The sequence below is a fragment of the Athene cunicularia genome (genome assembly GCF_003259725.1).
Source record: "Athene cunicularia isolate RWA chromosome 19 unlocalized genomic scaffold, athCun1 chr19_part1, whole genome shotgun sequence".
Taxonomy (NCBI): Eukaryota; Metazoa; Chordata; class Aves; order Strigiformes; family Strigidae; genus Athene; species Athene cunicularia.
This window is the reverse complement of record NW_020799124.1, coordinates 8,832,272-8,852,305: the sequence shown is the minus strand read 5'-3', so window position 1 is coordinate 8,852,305 and position 20,034 is coordinate 8,832,272. Positions and strand designations below refer to the sequence as shown.

The 20,034-nt window shown below is 43.2% G+C and overlaps 1 protein-coding gene across 1 annotated transcript in view; it reads right to left on the bottom strand.

Annotated features, from left to right (window-relative positions):
• The window catches only part of LOC113487347 (protein spinster homolog 2), a 144,829-nt gene that overhangs the window by 9,373 nt on the left and 115,422 nt on the right, over positions 1-20,034 (bottom strand). Inside the window, exons 11-12 of the mRNA XM_026861865.1 lie at positions 16,992-17,090; positions 5,665-5,828 (exon numbers count right to left, since the gene is read on the bottom strand). Of these exons, the coding sequence (XP_026717666.1) occupies positions 5,665-5,828; positions 16,992-17,090 (263 nt within the window). The remainder of the gene's footprint in view (positions 1-5,664; positions 5,829-16,991; positions 17,091-20,034) is intronic.

Below are 20,034 nucleotides of genomic sequence, written 5' to 3'. Positions count from 1 at the left end.
TTTAATACCTGTGACACTATTACGAGGGAACTCTATCCTTTACTGGCAACAACATGAGGTCACCTGATGGGTCCTTTCTGTCTCTAAGTGCTGCCACAGAAAAATCAGAGAAAAAGATGGTTGACAACTCTGCGAGTCCTTCCCCTGTCCCACATAATAGAATCTGCAAAGCCAAAACAAGGTCAGACACTTTCAAATTGCTGCAATAGGAGAACTGGGAGATCATTTTATATCTAGTTCTAGAAAAGGCTAAAAATAAGCCTGATGTGAGGCAGAAGACAGAGTCTGAAAATGGATTATTCTCATTTTCCCTGTAATGTAATTTGCAGATGTACCATGTTTAAGACAGCAGAAAAGGTGTATGGACTAGGGCTTGTTCTTTTTGTGGCTTGCACCATCTGTAATGAGTATTTTCTTTCTAGTGTTTGTGACCACCTTTTTTTTAAATGAAATGTTAATCAGCACTGCTACTCAGCAAGAATTTCCACACCTGATCAAAGGTGTTAAAAGTAATTTTTTTTCTTATTAAATGTTTAATTTTAATTTTAGGAGAGAAGAAAAACCTACTACAACTTGCTTCTTGTCATGTAAACAAATGGGCGAACCATTTAGGCTCGCAGGTCTCTCTGAAGTGCTGTGTGGTAGCTAGTTAAATGCTTAAACTATTTTGTCCTGACCAGCTGCATCAGTGCAGCTATTTATCCCTGTTCAGTCTGCACCAGGGATACACACTGCAGTTGCATCCTGCTGCCTGATCTGCATTGCTGTATCTTTGGCGAAAATATCCAGCATATATCATGCAGGATGCAGAGGGACTGAACAATTATAAAACTTGGATATCAACCCAGAACATCTTTCTGTACCTCTGGAAGAATATGGGAGGAAAAAAAACCCCAAAAAAGCAAACCTCGAGTGCTTCCAGGTATAAAAACAGGGATTAAAGAAAAAATATATTTAAAAAAAAAAAATCCTTTGAGTGGTAGACTGCCCTACACCTGCAGAGAGTGGTGTTTCTCAGGAAAAATCTAGGTAAATTTGGGTTTTCCCTCACCAACAACTGGGAGTGGTCCTGCTGGAGACAGGACTGCAGATCACCTGGCGCCTGCTGCAGAGCATCAGACCCTACAGGTCTGTGCCCGTGCGGAGACAGAGGATCATTGCTCAGCAAAGCTCCAGATGCTCAACGCTCACGCTGACTGCTCAGAAAAGAACACTACACACTAATTACATTACAGTGATTTATATGCCCTGGCACCCAAAAGTTGTCAGAGCTTGGGGAAAGGACTTTTTTCCCTTTTCCTAATAGGACGAGCACATTCTTTCCAATTACTGGTGAAGCCATTGCTTCTAGTAAGCACCAATGTAGGCGCTTCTGCAGCTCTAGGGTGAAGCTTTGTTTTTTCAAGTTACCTGCATTATGAGCGAGAAAGAGGACATAGGCAGACCACAGACACAATCCTCAGCAGTGCTGAGCTTTTGTTTCCAACCCGTGAGGTATCTGAAGTACTCTTGATCTCTGAAAGTTGCCTTCTGGCTGATATCTGCCAAGGCTGCACAGGTATCAGTGATGGAGCTAGGCAATAAAAGGTCATCAGATTTCTGATCCGCTTCTGTAGGGCTCTCCCATGGCAAGACTGTACATGTATGTATTGTCTTCCAGGGGATCACAAAGTATAGCTTGGGTCTCACAAATTTTCATTAAGCAGGTAAGAGAAATACAGTACAGAGTGGAGTCATGTTTGGGAATAAAATATGACTGCCTTAACCCTCCACTGCAGTTGTACAGAACAGTGAAGGAACACCAGTATAGTCAAGAGAAATCACAGCAGGAATTGTAGTTCAGTGGTTTAAAAAAGAACTGAAGTATTTATTATTACTAGTGCATAAGAGCTCTTACAGAAACCATTCTTAACCATTTTCTCTCTCTTATCACTTTGGAAGGGTGGGATTAAATTTGTGTCATAAAAATTGTGCCCAAAAAGATTGGATTATATTACAGTGATGTACTATATCGTGTTCTCTTCTAGTCCTAAATTTACTAAAAGCCTCTTAAAGCTGTCAGACTTCTGAAGCAGTATGAAAATAGTTATAAAATAATCCTGATTTTTAAAAAAGAAGAATTGCTGTATAAAGAAATTTTTTTCATGAGTGTTTTTGTGAGAGGGGAAGCCTTATTGACTGGAATTCCTGTGCTAAAAAAGTAATCTACAAAATATGCCAGGAATTGTGACAATGATAAAAGTAGTGTAAAAAAAAAGTCATGAGGCACTGGAAATTCTGTTTTTGAAAGGAAGTGTGGTGGAAACTGGTGGAAGCTTTACAGGAAAGAGAGGTTGCTATCCTGATACTCTGTCCTGCCTGGAATTATGTCTAAGCAAAAGCCCAGAGACCATTACACAAAGGAACAAACAAACAAAAAAATCCTGGCAATAAAACCCTGAACTGCTTTTCACAGAAGCATAGAAATTAAAGCAGGGAAAGCTTAATTTCCATAGGCAGAGCTGCAGAGAGCAGTGTTACACTTCTTTGCTTCCCTATCAGTTCATTAGAAAGGTCTGTGACATGTGCCCTGTGTGCCCTGACCCTCCTGGTGATGAATGGGTTTAATCTCTGGCGTGTGACACCAGCGTTTGTGATTCCTGCAGGTTAATTGATTTCTTTTGGCAAAGCACATTTCCAAGTCCTGTGGTCTGAGCAGCAGGACTGGCTGCAGAGGGAAAACAAGGCATCTTGAGAAAGAAATTCTCCTGTACCCAGCAAGTAATAGGTAGGCTACAAGGGAGGACTGGCCGGGCAGAAAGCTCTCCCCGCCAAAGGTGCGCGGTGCCAAGCGCAGATGGCCTGTCAGCCAGGTGGGAGCTGGACGCTTGGATCTGGAGACAGCATGGAGTTTTAAGCTGCTAATAGGAAAATGCTCCATTGTCTTTTCTCTCACAGGCAAGCGTGCAGCTAATAACAAACAAATCCTCCCCCATAAATTCTTCCAAGGAGACCACCGAACCTGTCAGCAACGGCAGATGGGATCCAATCGACAGCACAGACACCACTGCACATGGCAGGGAGAGAAGCCTTACTCTGCAGTTGCCAACCTTATTAAAGATACTGTCTTACTGTTCAGTAATGTGTCAAACTTGAATGAAGCTGCACTATCCAGGAATCTGACTGGAGGATGCCAGGGTATTTTTAACATGGGAGTGGGCATATGCCAGAAACAGTGCACTAGGAGTCATCTGAGAGAAATTATTTTGTTAACCACCATTTATGAGAACCGGTCTCCCTCTGTATCTGAGCCAGTTTATAACACCAAAGATCTGTAGCTGAATAATAGAAAATTCATACAGAAATGTGAATCAGACAGACCAGAAAAGGGAAGGATGCTGAAAGAGAGAGCAACAAAAACATGTCTGAAGCCTGAATACGTTTCTTTAGAAAGTGGACCAGTGACTAGCTGGGAAGCTGGTATGCTTTGGAAGTGAATAGAGTACAACCAAATCTCCTCAGGCTAGACAGCAACAGATAGAAATAAACACTTTTATGCAGGAGAAAGCAGAGCTGTGGGATGTGATCTCCCTCCCATAGTAAAACTACTGCAAAGCTGGTTTTTGGTGCCCTGTAAAACACACCAGTGCTGGCACCGAAGCAGAGTCAAGCAGTTAGCGACCAGCCTGTGACCTGCAGTGCCTCCTGAGAAAGCCTCTTGCTAGGGAACTCCACTGGAGCTGGGGTACTGGCTGGATACCACAGTGCATTGCCCATAAAGGTCCAGGTGGGGTTAGACATGCTGATAAAGATGGGAGTGACCCACATCAGTACCCAAATACTGAAATCCTCCTTCACCACCCGAGACGCTGTCATGCCATGCTGGCAGCACACATGGTGCAAAGGGACACATATCTCCACCCTAATTGTAATGAGCACTCTCCCTTCTGAATACAGTGAAGGCAAACACTGAAGTTTGCTTAGAAACAGGTGGGGTTGTGAGTGAAGTCCATCACTACAGCTGCACAAGGAGGATTTCATCTGCTGCACTCTATCACTACCCTGACACCAAATAGAACTTTTGGCTCCTTGCAGAAAAAAAAAAAAAAAAAGCCACCCTGAGCACCTCGAAACTGATGTTCATCTTGCCATGTCCCCAGGTGATCACTACTTAGACTTGCATGCACACCTTATGTGCACAATTACAGAAACAGGACTGGAAGGCAGCCAGAGAGCACTTCCCACCTTCCTGCCTCAAGACCAAGCCATGAAGGCCTTCAGAAACACAGGACAGCCCCAAATAATCCCCTGTGGCATTTACATCTTTTTTTTTCTCTTAGGAATTTCTAACATCTAATCTCCAATTTCACTTCTTACAATTTAAAGCCCTTACACAGAGATAGCAAACCAGGCACACATCAGTCATGTCACATCTCCAAAGCCATACTGAAGTTCAGCTGTGCAGGACTTACCCTTCTTAAAAGATACATGATGAGGTCTTGGTTTTTTTCCACAATGTTTAAACAGCTCATTATAGGGGGAATGTATATATCTAAAGGCACCAGGAGGCAGAAAACCTTTCATTTCTCTGGTATCTGTGCATGTTAGTAAAAGGAAGGTGGAACTGCTTGCAGGGCCACAGCACCATCTGTGGCACTGCTTCCAGATCTCTTGCATCCATCTGATACGATAGTGAGCCAGAAAGTATCACCCAAACTGTTCACGCACTTATGTCAACCTCCAAACACCTTATTTTCATCCTAGTTGTACTATGTCTAGTGACAGTGATATGCCAGGGCCCTTCTCCTTAAGGCACAGCAAGGTATGCTCTGCTCTCTGTCTGCGGAATTATGACAGGCTGCTAACGTCTGCGCTGTATGTCTGTGTGTCTCCCGCTCTCCCAGTGGGACAAAGACAAAGTCAACTTATAGTCAACACCAGACTAGTCACCTATCAACATATTCAGCATGACATTATACATAGATACTCTTATTTTTTGACAATTAGGAGAAAGAGACTAACCCCAGAAGTTTGTATGTCATGTGGAAGCGTCTTCTGAATTACTGTAGTTGCCAACCGTGAGGTGGTCCGAATCGGTTTCTTTACTGAAAAACAGTAGCTTTTTTTTTACAAGCTGTAATAAGGGACTGGGAAAGACTATCTTTATTACAGTGACCCTTGAGCACACATGTCCCCACACACAGCTTTCTTCCTTCTTGCCTGATGTTCCTGTGTATTGGAGGTAGTGGGCAGGGCACAGGGGTCTGAGTTGGGACTGTGGGCTCAATGTTGACCACCAAGCTCTGTAAAGTATCTCTTGCTCTTCACCTAGCAGTCCACCAGTTCCAGCACACAGCAACTCCTCTCCACAGATGGCCTGGGCTGTGGCATGCTCACTCAAGGGTAAAAGGGGCCTGTGACCTCAAATCCTGTGCTCCCCTCCAGGCCACATGGCCAACCACTGAGATCCACCAGAGCAGAAGCAGGTAAAGAATGCCCAGCCAGCATGACACAAGCCCCTGTGCTTTGTGCAGCCTCATGCACTCTGCTGAGCCAAGGTTCTGAACACACAACCCCACATCCTTTATCTGGAAGGACCAAGGCCAGGGAAAGAGTACAAGCATAACATTCAAGAGGGAAAACAGGCTGTGGTACCTCCCCGTTTGCAATTGCCAGGTTACTCACTGTTGTTCAGCTTTGGCTCGGTCACTTAGGAAGAAGAGGGCTGTGGCCAGGAAAAACATCCCTCCTAGGACAACGACAAACGGGCAGAGCATGAGTGCATACCCCAAGCTGAGAAACTCCCAGACTGGGGACTCCTTTGTGCTTTGTCGTATCAGGTCTGAGATCTAGGAGAGATGGGCAAAAAAAGTAGTTACTTAGATGAGAGACATGATGATGGTGAAGAGAACATGATTCCCTAAAACAACCGCCCGCTGAACATGTGCATGAGGTTTAAAATGGAACAGCGTGTTCACTAAAAGCTGAATGTCCCTTGCATGCTTCAGCCTTCCACATGTCACTCTGCAGCCTGGGCAACTTACGCTGTGAGCAGCTTGGCAGTGGTGCTGCTCTCCCTGTCGCTCTCCTGGCCTGATTGTTCCCACAGCTCACTCCATCTTCCCCCTGGCTGCTTCAGTGACTGCAGCGTGGGTGTCTAACCCTGCTGTACTGACCAAGCGTCCTGGGGTGCTGGCAGGACCACGCCGGCATTGCTCAGTGGCTGAGGGACGGATCAATCTTCTGCAACTTCTATCAAGTCCTGCTTACTCCTACACCTTACCTCCCTTCCAGAAAAAAAGAGGCATTAGATTCCATTTCTGTGTATTGAGTGGGAAGGGGGAAATGTTTCTCACAGAACAAGAAACCAGAATCCCATCTGATTTTCAGAAACAGAACTCAAACATGGGCTTTTTATCCTCATGTCAGAGGTACGGGCCTCATTTCCTCTTCTAACCTAAGCTTGCTGCAATTTGAAGTTTAAATGTGTGCAAGATGTGACTCTGCCCCCCAGGCTCAGACAAGGTCTGTTGCATAGGGGCTGCGCTCACACGGAAGAACCACCCACCACCGAGTTTATGGACTGAGGCAACCTGCATCCTCCGACTGCCAACGCGAACGCAGGTTTGTGCTTACACGAAGGAGCAGTGACGTGCAATGGCAGTATTTAGTTCATTATGAAAAGCTTTTGCTAAAACACAGTGATATTTAATGACTGTCTGTAGCTAAAACAATCACATTTTAATATTTACTGTCCAGCAATAAACTTTACTCTCCATAAATCCAGCAGAGCAGTAGCAGCAGTAGGAGTGAGTCTCAAGGCATTGGGTATTTAAATGTCCAGCTCTGTTTTCATCTGTGGCATTTTGTTGAGGCAGAAATACTAGATTATACCAAAAGGCTGCAGGGAATTTGCAACATAAAATCCTACTGCTGTGCACACACGCAAATTGGTTCCAGAAATAGCCAAAGCTTGTGCAGCAACTTCTAAACTGCTACATTACTGCTAAAAGGTGGTGTCAGACACAAACTACAAGCAAAATCTGACATTAAAGGCTTAAATTTTGACAATCAAGTGAGGAAATGCCACACACAGGAGAAATCTCCAGTTTGCAGCCCTGCAGCCAAGGCAGCTGTAGGGACCTGGAAGGTAAACGTGTGTGAAGAGATGCCTCAGCAGAGGCCAAGCACAACAGAAAGTCACAGAAGGATGACAGTTGTGGGGACTCAAGTGATCAGGTTGCAGAATGTGCTTCAGCAGGGAGAGTCTGGAGCACTGGTGGGCTCAGTGCCTTAATATTCATCTGACAGCTCCGCCTGGCTCCTGCTAGAGCGAAGGAAAGGAGGAGTGGCCAGCCTGATGCTGGAGGTGAAACCACTGCACACAAAAGAGGAGAGGGCTGCCTTTTAGGATGGACCATTCTCAAGTAGACAGAAGTAAGTAAACACTGGAAGAATGTATCCGCAGAAAGAACCGAAGGTTTTTAGCCAGACTCCACTGTTTCATTCCCTGCCGTGGAAAGGACAAGGAGGAAAATTCAGTGCTTGGGATAGAGCTAAGGAAGTGTTCCTGTCCTCTCAAAGAGAACTTTATTCACAGTGTGTAACACACACAAGTTAAAACAAGAGTGTTATGAACAAGTCTCATGTGAGAAATTATGGCTAAAAATGTCCTTAGATTGAAGGCAAAAATAACAGTGGCTATTAGTCAGAGAGACTTATTAAAAAATAGCAATGAGACTTGAATGTGAAAAGCATGCACCCACAGGAAATTAGCAGAACATGCACTGCACCCAGGGACATCAGCTGGTAATTTATTCCCTCTTGTATTCAGACACCTTAATTCCCAACATTTCCCCTACTCTTCATTATGAATCAAAATTTGGCATTGAATCAGCTCCTCTGTGTGCAATAGCTAGAATTAAGGCTACTCTAAAATAGAAATTTAGAAATTCTAAACCACTTTTCATTTTGGGGAATGGATACAATTATCCTTCAAAAGGACCAGACAATAAATCACTTGACAAATTGACATGATAAATCCGCAGTAGAGGATGAAAAGCCAGGCATGGGCTCCCAATTGCTTTCTCTTATGGATGACACGACATTCTAGGATAAAACCAGCTTTGAAGACATAAAGTCTCCAGCAAAAAAAAAACCTCTCCATGCAGCTTGCCCGACACCTTCCCTTCTAAGGCATCGTGTTGATCCTGTATACCAGCGAATCATGTTAATATTGAATCTGCTATCTTCTTCATTTTTAACCCAACATATTTGTAAGTGCACATTTTAGAAAAAGCAGTGTTTCCTCTCATCCAAGGTGTAATTCCTCCTACCAAGCCAGCTGAGCTCTCTCATATAGGTTTCGTATAAACCCCTCGGCTCTATCTGCATCTCTTAACTCTAGAACTTTATCAGGGCCCACGTAGATGTTGTTGCTCTTAACTTCACAGTCACTATTCCTTGTTGTTTTGTTTCACTCAGTTATAAGCCACCTGCCAAGCCTGGAACTTTGGCATCTCCTCTCAAGAGGACACAGGACATCATAATTACAGACTTGGGTTCCAAGAATTACATACTGTTTGCCAAGTGGTCAGCTTTCCAGACTCCTCACAACAGCATCCTGAGCTGTCTAACTGTGATCTGGCAAGACACAATCTAGCATCATATTTGGGGTCTCCTCTCTATCATGAGTAACAAAAAGTAGGGGTTGCATGCACAGTCGGTGCCAGTTCTTCAGCATAGAGTCTCATGTGGGAATTCTTCCTTTGCTCTGTCAATTGATAGGTGGCAAAAAACTTCCAAAACATTTGCCCAAAATGGGGGTGTGTGGAAAATTCAATAAAGGAAGTCTGCTGCTTCTTTGCAGTCTAATCAGAAGTCTTTGATAACACATCCTAACTAGGAAAGTTCAAATCTTCTTTTCCCTTAATGTGTAACACAGATCTCAGACCAAGAGGAATGACTTCCCTAAATAAACTTCAGCTGATGGCATTTTTACAGCAGAATACAAATGGCATGTATTCAGCTGGTGGCAGCCAACTGGATAGAGTCCAGGAAGAGAAAATGCCCACTTGCTGGGGAATGAACAGTACAGCTGCACCTGATCCAAAAACCCAAAATCTCTGATTGTGTCTCAATCTGAGGGCAGAAGACAATGAAGGAAAAAAGGGAAACTTCACTTCCTTTCTTGGGGAGCATGTGCTGCTGTGTTTTTTTGGAACTCCTGACAGGTTATTGATGTAATAAAAGCTCAGGTGGGCTGAAGCCCTAGAAAGATGGCTTGCTCCTGTGTTACTGTCCTCCTGAACAGCATGAGTGGTTAACTTAAATTGATTTGCTAATTACACAACGTAATGGTAACAACATCTTTGAAATCATCATTTCATCTACTCTGTCTCATTGCCAAGTTGAACATCTCAATTCCTCTGCAATTGCTTGACTTTCCTAAATTTCTGACATTGCCTCTTGGGCACAAATCTTGCCACATAAAACGGTATTTCCACTGCAGCATCTGGCACAAATATTTGATTTTTCTGATTACCAATTTGATACAAGCCAGGTTCTCCCTGGCTCTTCTCTTCAGTACAGTTCCTTAATACAGTATTCCCTGTAACCCCACTGTGTCACCACAATGGTTTGGAGTTCACGCACTCTGAATTCAGAGGTTTCTTTGATTTCTTAAAAAAATCTAACATGAATGCAAATGAAAACTAAAAACAAAAATAAAGGATTTTATAAAGTAAAAGTAAACAATTTGCTGGGCCTGTGGGGAGCACAAGCATTTATACTGTGCTAAATGGCATGAGAAACTTGTTATAAAAAGAAGTAAACCTGACTATTTTATGATATTAATTTAGAAGACTGCAGAAAGGTAAAAGCAATTGTAGTCTAAAAGTTATTTCAATTTTAACCTTGGCATGTTTAGATGTTGGAGGGGAAAAACAAAACATCCTGTTAATCTTAACTGTGTCCTTTTGAGATCACAAACACATTTAATACCTGGCCAGTGACAGTATCAGTTCCTTGCACTAGTGTGTGGTACCTGAGTTTGCCCCAGCAATACCCATAGCCAGGATTCCTGCGCTGCTCCCCTGTGGCAGGTTCCTCTGGTTATGCCCTTGTACTCTCAGCCAGGCTGCATTAAGTAAGTGGTGCTTCCTCCAGAAGGCTGCAGTAAATTAGAAGACTCAATCAAAGGTGCTAGCAAATGGACTTTGTACGTCCCTTGGTGTTAGAGCAACATTTGCCTCCAGACAACATTTGCCCTGGAGAGGGTTGGAAGTCTATTTTCTTCATGTCACTGCCTTTCTCTCCAGGTCTGGTCTACCCAGAGATTTTCTAAATTACCACTGGATTTTCTCCTGTCCCGGCAGGAGATGCCTTGTACCGTGGGGAATGTGGAATTGAGGAACAGAGGGCAGAGGTACTTCAATGTGCAGGGATCGGGGAGGGCTCACTTACATGTAGAAACAAGGTCTGTGCCACGGGAGCACACTTTGGGAGCACACCCTTTAGCAGCATCCCTGTCCCCCACCTCTCCTCGCAGCATATCCCAGGAGAAGGAAGTCACATTGCAGAAATTGGAGAACTCATTCTGAAAGGTGCACAGCCCCATGAAAACTCTGTGTCTGTATTGGGTCCTTCGCAGCTCAGAGAAAGAAGCCACTTACTTATTGAGATTTTTAGTGCACAGAAAGAGGGACAAAGCAGATGGGACAGAGCTTGAAATATTTGAGTGAAACAACGATCCGCTCTGGATTTCTGGGCTTTTTTAATGAGACACTTTTACATAATTTAAACGTCTGTTTATCAAAACCACCGAGAACCTGCACTTTTAACCAAAGTAACGGGAAATGACAGGTGCACAGCAGCTCTGGAAAAAAAACCCAACAAAACAACAAACCAGAACAGGCTGTGAACCCTGGGCAAAGAGTGTTTTATATATGGGAAGTCATTTGGGTTTTTAGGGCAGATTTAAATCTTGTCTGTTGCTGAGTCATCAGAAGTGGGAAGCTTGTTAGCTCGTTGCAATGAGAAGATAAATCCTATGTGGATTGGTCTCCAGGTGCATAATTCTCCCCTTTCTTTGCAGCTGACAGCCTTGTCAAAGATTTGGCCTTTCCATGCACTAGGAAAAAGGCTTTTAGTTATTCAGCTCATCCAGGACCAGAGAAATCCTCCATTTAAAGTTACTGGTTGAAGAAACAGATAATAAGGATGAAGGGATGAGGGCTCTCTTTCTCACAGTATTTCCCTGACCCATGTACATTAGATGTTGGACTGCAAGGGCAAGTCCTATTTTCCCCACCACTATCTGGGTCATACACAAGCATGAATGCAGGGGAAGATCTCTACAGGAGCAGCGATATCGTTAGGGCTACAGAACACCAGTCAAACAGCTGGCACTTGGTAAAGAAAGAACAACAGAAAACATAAATGTGTATCACATTTCATCTGTCTCCATCAGGTGATGGAAGGTGCTGCCTATACACACTCATATATACTATAAATATTAGAACATGTAACAGGCTGCAAAAGGCAACCAGACAGAGACCTCTGTTCCATCCTTAATCCCACAACAACAGTGGAATAACTCCTGATAGTCTGTAAAACAGAGAGTGATGGTGGGAGAGGACCTTGCACATTTTTGCTACAGGACGTGCTTGCCTTTTTGAACTCATGTTCATCACGCACCCTGCTTTGGCAGAAGAGAGAGTACTGGGTCATCATCAGCAAGCACATAATGGGCTGTATTTGAGGAATGGCTGCGCAGGTCAGACAGGGACAAAACACCCAGCCTGCAGCATCACATCGCAATGATCCACTTTATTCCACTACTGTGCTTTTAAGTCAGACAGCAATGGATTTGAGCACCAACAGGCTGTGGCCTGTTGTAATCTAGCAATCTAACCTGGAAAAAATGTTATTCCAGAGTAGGCATGTCCACAAATCTACTCTGAAGTAGCCATAGCATTTTAAAACACAAAAATACGAGTTTTAAACCATAATAACTGAATTCAGCTTTCTCAGACGGCAAATCTTCACACATAGAACTACTTTCTATACATACACATTTACTTGGATGGGTAAACACCTTTGAAACCAAATCAACAAAAAGGCCGTCTCCAACTGGGACAAGAAGGCTGTGAAAGCTACACCTCCAGTTATAACTTTCATTAAAGGAGTATCTTAATTGCTGTATTTACTAGAGTTTTCCTTGAGTTGCCCCTAATCAAATGCTGATGTGCCTTCCCTGATTCTCTGCACCAGTTATAATTAACACTGTTCTGCTAACTACTTGCTAAAGGAAGGTCATTAGCATTCTTGCTGTTTAAGTAGCTCATTAGATCTGGTTTATCAACCAACTCACATAAGAAAGTTGGGGAAGGGAGAAAAGTGAAGTGTGACAAGTGATAGGCTGATTTTTAAAATCTTTCCAGGTAATACCAGGAGCAACACAAAATCCCTTCAAACCAGAACAGCTCAGATTTGCCTACAGTTAATTGCAAGGTCACACAGACCTCTTTTTCACAAGGAGACAGAGAAAAGAGAAGATGCCTGTTGGGACACTGCGGCCGGGTGAACCCACACACCTGGGCACCGCAAACCGACACAGCCTTGGGTCACAGGGTCTCTCTCCCAAGAGGAGGTTGTCAGAGACCCAGCAGCTCAGATAACGCTGCTGTCTGTGTAAGTAGGGATGGACAGATGGGGAGAGCTTTTGCATGACCCTCAGCACACAGGCGGGTGACCAGGGTCCCCGCTCTCACCCAGCCTGGTTGCCAGACTGTGGGATCCTGTCCTGACGCTGCCTGGCTGGGGGTTGTGTCCCTTGGGCAAAACTGAAGCCACAGCACAGCCAACAAGGTCAGTGCAGGTGGGAACCACACCAGTGGAGTACAGGGAGTAGTTTTTAGCTCATCAAAAGGTGCTGGTAGAGGAGAGCTCTTCTCTAGCACTTTAAAGCACCATCCTCACATGTTGATGTTGCTGGTGACCACCAGATACAGACAGGTTTCAAACCCTAGACCTGATGGGTGGTTGCACAGGGGAGATGAGAAGGAATTTAATAAAGCAGGAAGCTAACAGGAGAGACAACAGCACAGGAGCAGCAAGAACAATGTGTGTCCATAACAGCAATTTCCTGGCACATGTAGAGAGAGCAAAACCTGCTGTCGGTGCCCATTTCTCATCACAGCCAGGGCTAGAAGCAATGCAGGGATGGAAGAGGGAGCAATGCTGTGCTCGGATAGGAAGCAAACAACAGACTTGGAGGAAGGAAAGAAAAAGTACCAAGGCACAGACTTAAAAGAAACAATAACTACCTGTACTCGGTTTTCCTGAAGCAAAAGAGTACATGAGGGAGTGGAGGGAGACGGCTGTTTGTGTGAAGGATGGATGTAAACTGCGAGCAGGGAAGACAGGTTCATGCATGCGTGTGCACAGATGAAGTGCAGACTCACTGGCACTTCTTGCAATTATTTAATTCTAAAGGGCAAAGATATAACCAGAATTAATAATACAAAGAGCTGGAGCTATGATGCAGCCTGAGAAGGGTTAACTGGATTTCACATTCTGCTGCTAGCTACCTCCACTCAGCTCTTCTGAGTCTGAAAGGCTGTCTAGGCATTAGGGCACAGGAAGAGCAGTTAGAAGACCTTTATCTGATACACAACATGAGTAGTGGGACTTGGGGTATTTCTCTTAACTGTTCTGTGCTTCAGCAACCGTGTCTACATAGTGGGACCTGTCAAAGATGGAAAAGTACTTGAGCTGTTTGGGTGTCTTGCACTGAACTGGTGAAATTTCTTACAGACTACATCAAGAGTGAAGCATGGAGTTATACTCCAAGGTATTAAACAGGAATTATTTAAACTCTGCAGGTTATCACAAAGGTCCTGGAAAAGTTACAGTTATCTAGGAATAAAAACTATCCCATCTAATGAAATACTGCAGCAATGCCTATTCTTATTTGTGAATGAATAGGCAGCACTGTTTAATAGTAATTGATCTCAGTGCTTGGCAGGTAGTAAAACCTCATGCAAATTACAGCTGCCACCCTAAAACTGCATTTGCATAACCTCTTTGTAAGTCAATCTTAAGCCTTTTTACCATAATAAAAGTTATCTATATTTAAAGAGACATGAAAAATAACCATACATACACACTTCCTTCCACTTAGCTTTTAAACACTAACATATATTTGGTGATTTGGGTGATTGCGTTGCAAGATTGGAAACTAGGGGAGTTCAGAGAAAAAAAATATCTGAGTCTGACCTTCAACTCTTAACTGCAAAACACAGAACAAGGGAGCCACTGCACACATGAGGCTGCAGCTGTTAAGTGCCTTCTACGTTCCACATGCGGATTATAAAATCAATACAACATTTATTGGTATCCAGCAGACAGACAACTGCCTGCAACAGTTGAGTCCTACAAGGACACGGGTGTCTGATTCTTTATTAACAGCACTGCTAGAGGGAATCTCACTATGAACTCACCCAAACTATGTAAGCCATATTTGATCAAAACACTACTCATTTAGTGAGGGAGTTTCAGGTGGATTTTGTTAGTAGTCAGAAGAAATGGCAGATCTTCAGGCTCTCAGGTGAACCCTGAGTAATGAGGAGGCTGTGTTTCACTGCTGCTGAGCATGCCTGCCACTGCAGTTCAGTTGATTTATTTTGCCTTCTGCCTCTCTCTTTCAAGATCTACACCCTGCTCTTGGTCTCCTTCTGGAGTAACAGCTGTGTGAATTGATGTCCTCTGGCTGGGGATTTCCAGGACTATGGGAACTGGGTTCCCAAATTTCCCTTAAGGCCAATAGGAATAGGTTGTTTGGCTCCCACAGACTGCCTTGAAAATTCTAGTTCATAATCCAAGCCACTTTTGTAACCTGCCAAGTGAGATTTCAACCCTGCATGAAGGTCTCCAACACCACAGCTGGACAATTCCAACGGAAAACATAAGCAGTTTTTAGCAATCAAGTTGATTGGTTGTCTCAGCTCTGGTAGAGAAGTTGGTGTTTGTCCTTTCACTTTAAATAGTACTTGTTTTTCTGTGTTATGTGAAAGCTGCAGTTGACCTTTCAGTCATTGTGGCACAGGGAGCAATGAGTCAGCCAAGCCAGTCCAGAGGCTACAGAAATGGATGCTGGTGCCTTCCATGACATGAGAGCTTCCCTCCTGCCACAGAGCCTTGCACTTGAGCAGCCTCCTCCCAAATGAGCACTGCCCAACAGGTACACCATTAGAAAAGAGTAATTCAAAATTATAATTAATACTTTCCCAGTCTAAAGAAAGCCTAAGGCAGCTATTAAATTGGGATTAAGCATATTTCAAGCAGGCATCCTTAAGTAACACACAACTTGCTTGATCTCTGAATACCAGAAGGGCAAGGCACGTTATTTTCTACAACCAAAGTCCTTTTTTTTTAATCTGTGACACTAAAAAGCCCTAGGCAACTTTCAGGATTAATTGCAATCGTTCAGGGTCCTCGCCATTCCTCCTGGATATCCCTCTTATGTAAGAAAAAGAATGAACGTGCAGCAGAGTCGCTGGAGATGCCTCGCCTGCATCTCACACCCTGCCTCTCATTGCTGGCACCTGCCTTCAAAGCATGCTGGCCTGCTTATTTCATTCTCCTACTTGACATTCCCCATGTTGACTGCCTTGCACAAAGCAGTCTCTTCCAATGATTCCTTTGTTTTTGTCACTTTCAAGTAATTTCTAAAATAAGATCATTTCTCCCTGGGTGCCCAGAACATTGAAGTAAATAAAGAGTTGTACATATTTATTCTCTTGAGACATTTCTCATTCCTTTGGTCCATTCAGCATTATCTTTATCTGTCTCTTCATGTATGCTTCAGAGGGCTACAGAGAAACAATACCATTTTTGGGAGCTGCATTCAAGAGGAAATATATATAGATATACAAAATTAAATATATAAAAATAAATGTGTATAAATACACACACCAGTGTCTATGCAATGAATAGATGAGAAATGACAGTTTAAAAAAAAAAAGTCCCTAGCACCCATCAGCTGTGTCACACAACAGTACTGAGCTGGAGGAGCACATCAAAGTTCTTTCTATCTGTCAGTTGGTGGGACTAGTGAAGATATCAGTTACATCACTAGAAATCTGTAGCAACTTCAACACAACGTGGGCTTTACGTGGAAGCTACTATATTTTATAAATGATGGTTTGTGTTCTCTGAAACTCAATGCATCAAACTCCACAGAAAGGTGCAAAGGAAAGAAATTATCCCAGTATATCTAGACTTGTTTTCCTCATTACATTTCCTAGGCCTTATCTTTTCAACTGTGAATGTTCTCTGACTGCCAGTTTTTGGAGCAGGGTCTTTTGTTTTGCTCTGCACTAGGATAATAGTGGCATAATAAAGGAGATCCCCAGTCAGACCAAGGCCAACAACTGCAGCAGTAATAGAAAAGAATACTACTAATGAAAAACCAAATCATGCACACCATAAAGGAATACTAATAAAGCCGCCACACCATACACACCCATCCTGCCGTGGATTTTACACGATTATTTATCATCATACAAACCAGGTTCAAAATATCAGCAGGTCAGAAAAGCTGCATGTTGCCACCCATAAATAGGTATTTGGTTTATGAGACCAGATTAATAGATAAACACGCACACATGAGCCTATTCCATTCTCATTTCTAATGGACCTATGTCCACACCACAGAAGCAACTGCTTTCCATTTACAGAGCTGTCTGTAAGTTTTACAAAAGCCCTAGGCTAAAAAAATTTAGAAGCTCAATTCTCTTGACCTAGTGGTCCTTCCAGGTTTGATTTGTAGGCCACTGATAACATAAGCATGTAAAAAAGTTGCATTGCACGGCACCACTTCCCGTTCTGCTGATAAATACAGGCTTTCCTTCCCTAGCATGGTTTAACTTGGCGTTTTAGATAAGCAGTTAGTAAACAAAAACAAACATGGGCACGCAACCCTGCCAAAACCTGCTGTGAGCACTTACAAATCCAATCAGATACGGACTGCCAGCATCTCCCAGGAGGTGTGAAGTGAAACTCTGCAAGGCTACTGCGGTTGCACGGCGTGTTGGAATGACCACATACTGCAAAGAAGAAGGGGAAAGAAAAAAAAAAAAAACATAAGGAAACTTAAGTAAGAACCTGTCCAGCTGTCTTGTATTTCTCAGTTTATATCCAGATCAGAACAAAGTAAACAAGCTCCCCCAGATGTCGGTGGCAGACACAGCCACTGTCCAGTCCACGGGCTCAAGGGACCACAGAGCTCAGCCACCCTCCCTGGCTTCCTGGTACTTCTGACGGCAGGTGTTGAGGGAAGGAGGCTCTGCCGGGGCTGCACTCCACGCAGCAGCATGGAATGCCTGGGTTTGACCAACAACTTCGAGACATTTCACTATTGCAAATCCTCAGCCTGTATTTTGCTTGGCTGATGGGGAGGGTGAAGTTCGAGGCTGCCTGCAGCACGTAACTTGCTCAGCACCTCCAGCCTTCCAAGTGAAGGACTTTGCAGTGACCTGGGATATTGTGCTTTTTCCACAATAAAGATATAATTTTGTTTCCTAAACCATAAGCAATTCATATCAGTATGAAAGGTCACACATTCTCCCCTTCCACTCTATCTCTAGCCACTTTACATTTTTCTCAAAAATTTGCAATTCCACTTGTGAAAAGTGACCAAGACACATTAGGAAAATTTTCCATAGACAAGATATTGTTGTTTGGTCTCCACTCCTCTAACAGGGCATGACACCCTCAGCCAGGTCATGCAGAATCAGTTTGACTACACAGGATCAGTGGAAAACACAAATTACTTCCCCATTAAGGGACCAGATCTTACAGAAAACAGAGCCCTAACCATGAAAAGGGATAAAATATTAAGAAAGGAAAAAAACCAAACAAACCCTTGTCCTGCAGAATGACCTTAACTTTATAACATGCATTTAGGAGCAGAAAAAAGTAATTGTCTCCTGCACAGAACTTGTGAAAGAAGCTGGCTAAGAACATCTGCATCAAGTCCACATATCCTGGTTTATAAATTGATTGTGTCTTGATTTAAAGGCTGTAATTAATAAAGAATTCAATAGGTCTCTAAATCCAAGTGAGCTTTGTTTCCACTTCTAAGCACTGAATCTTGTTCTGCTTTTTCTGTTGCTCTGAACAGTCCCCTACTCTGCCACAAATAACTCTTCTTTAGCTGCTTGTAGACCATGATCCCTTTTACTTGTCCACTTTCTCTCTGATGGGCTGCCTTTGGTCTTTCTTTAGAAGGCATCCCTTCCCAGACTTCCACTCGTTCCTGTGATCCTTTCCTGAAGTCATTTATTCATTAAATGCAACATTTCAGGACTGGCATATCCCCAGCTACAGATACCCAGAGATGAGGCTACCTTATCTGAGGTAGGGAGAACTCACTGCTCAACACTGACATATCTCAGGGCACAGGATCCCAAGCACTGTTTCAGTGCTTTACCACTTCCTCTTAGGGAAGGGGAGTTGCCTTGTCTGCAGTGGAAAGAGCCACAAAAAATGGAAAGAAAAGAAACAGGATTGAGAAAATCCACACTAGAAGAGAACTGATGCCTATTGAGAATGGTTATCTCATTCCAAGCAGAGACAATTAGGAACGATGGGTAAAATTAGATTAAATGCTTTCCCCTAGGGTTTTACCACGTCCTTTCAGAATGACCTGCCAATTCTTTCATTGCTGGTTTGACAAAGGTGCAAGTGCACACTGCTAATGCACTCTGATTCCACATATTAAATGGGCACCCTGTTAAACTCCTGTTGTGCAACAGAAGAGCAAAGATGATCAGATCCACAGCAACCACCTGGCTACAGGTGTTATACACTGTGCTCCTTTTGCATCCAGGGGCTCACAATAGACGTCAAGGCTCACAGAAATCCCAAGAGGAAAATAAGGTCTGGACTTTATTAGAGACACAGAAATGTACTGAAGGTTAAACTGTGACACAAGAGGAGAGCCACACAATTAATTACCATTCCCCAAAGATGCAGGGTAATGGGCGCAACCTGGAGAGATTAGATAGAAAAAAGAAAAAAAAAAAAAGTGAGTTATTGTTCTTCCCACCTGGTCCCACTTCAAACAGGTGCAATGGAGAAGCATTCTGCAAGAGCTGTTTGAGAAAGGGCATGTGAGAAGAGAAAGTGAAATTCTACCAATTCAAGAATCCAGAGCTGTGTATATCTGTGAAACAGGAAATTTTAAACTTACATTAAAATAGTTTTGTTTCTATAAAGTTCATGTTAACAAATCTGGAGAAGGAAGCCTGCCTGGCTTTACATTCCATCAATTTTCTTAGAAAAATGACAAAGAAAATGGCAAACTTCTTAAAATCTTACTGTTTTCAAGGAGTGGTAGTGAATTGGTGTAAAGTGGAGAAAGAAAATGGACTAATACCTGCATCATATCTCTGTGTGCATATATATATTTATACACATGAACACACAGACATATATTGGGCATAATTTTGCATTATCTGTATTATGTGTACATATAGTTTTGCAAGTAGCAATACAATTTCCAGCAAGTTTTCAGTTTGCCTAACTAAAGAAGTTATTGATGGTTGAAACCATTTCAATTAATTAAAAGTAAGTTTAGTTTAGAATTCAAGTGAAAAATACTCCTCCCCTACCCTCAGTATGTGGCAAGCAAATGAACTAAGATTTTTCCTCCTCTTCTGAAAGACACTGGAAAGGAAAAAAGGCTTAAACCAGCATGTCCAAAGCAGCAAAAAATAATCCACCGTATCCCTACTTAAAAAGCATTTCATTCTGATGGAGAAGAAGTAGTTGGTAGCAAACATTGTCTACTGTTCTAGGAAGACAGCAGTAAATTACAGTCCTAAATGGGCATTTTGATACTAAAATAGAGCTAAATTCAAACCATACATGGCCTGGTTTGAATATCCCACAGAAACTGGAGGTGGGAGAGCCGCCGCAGCCAAGGCGGAACTCCGTGGGATGGTCCTGGCTCCTCTCTGCCTCCAGGTTCAGAGGCAGGCAGCACAG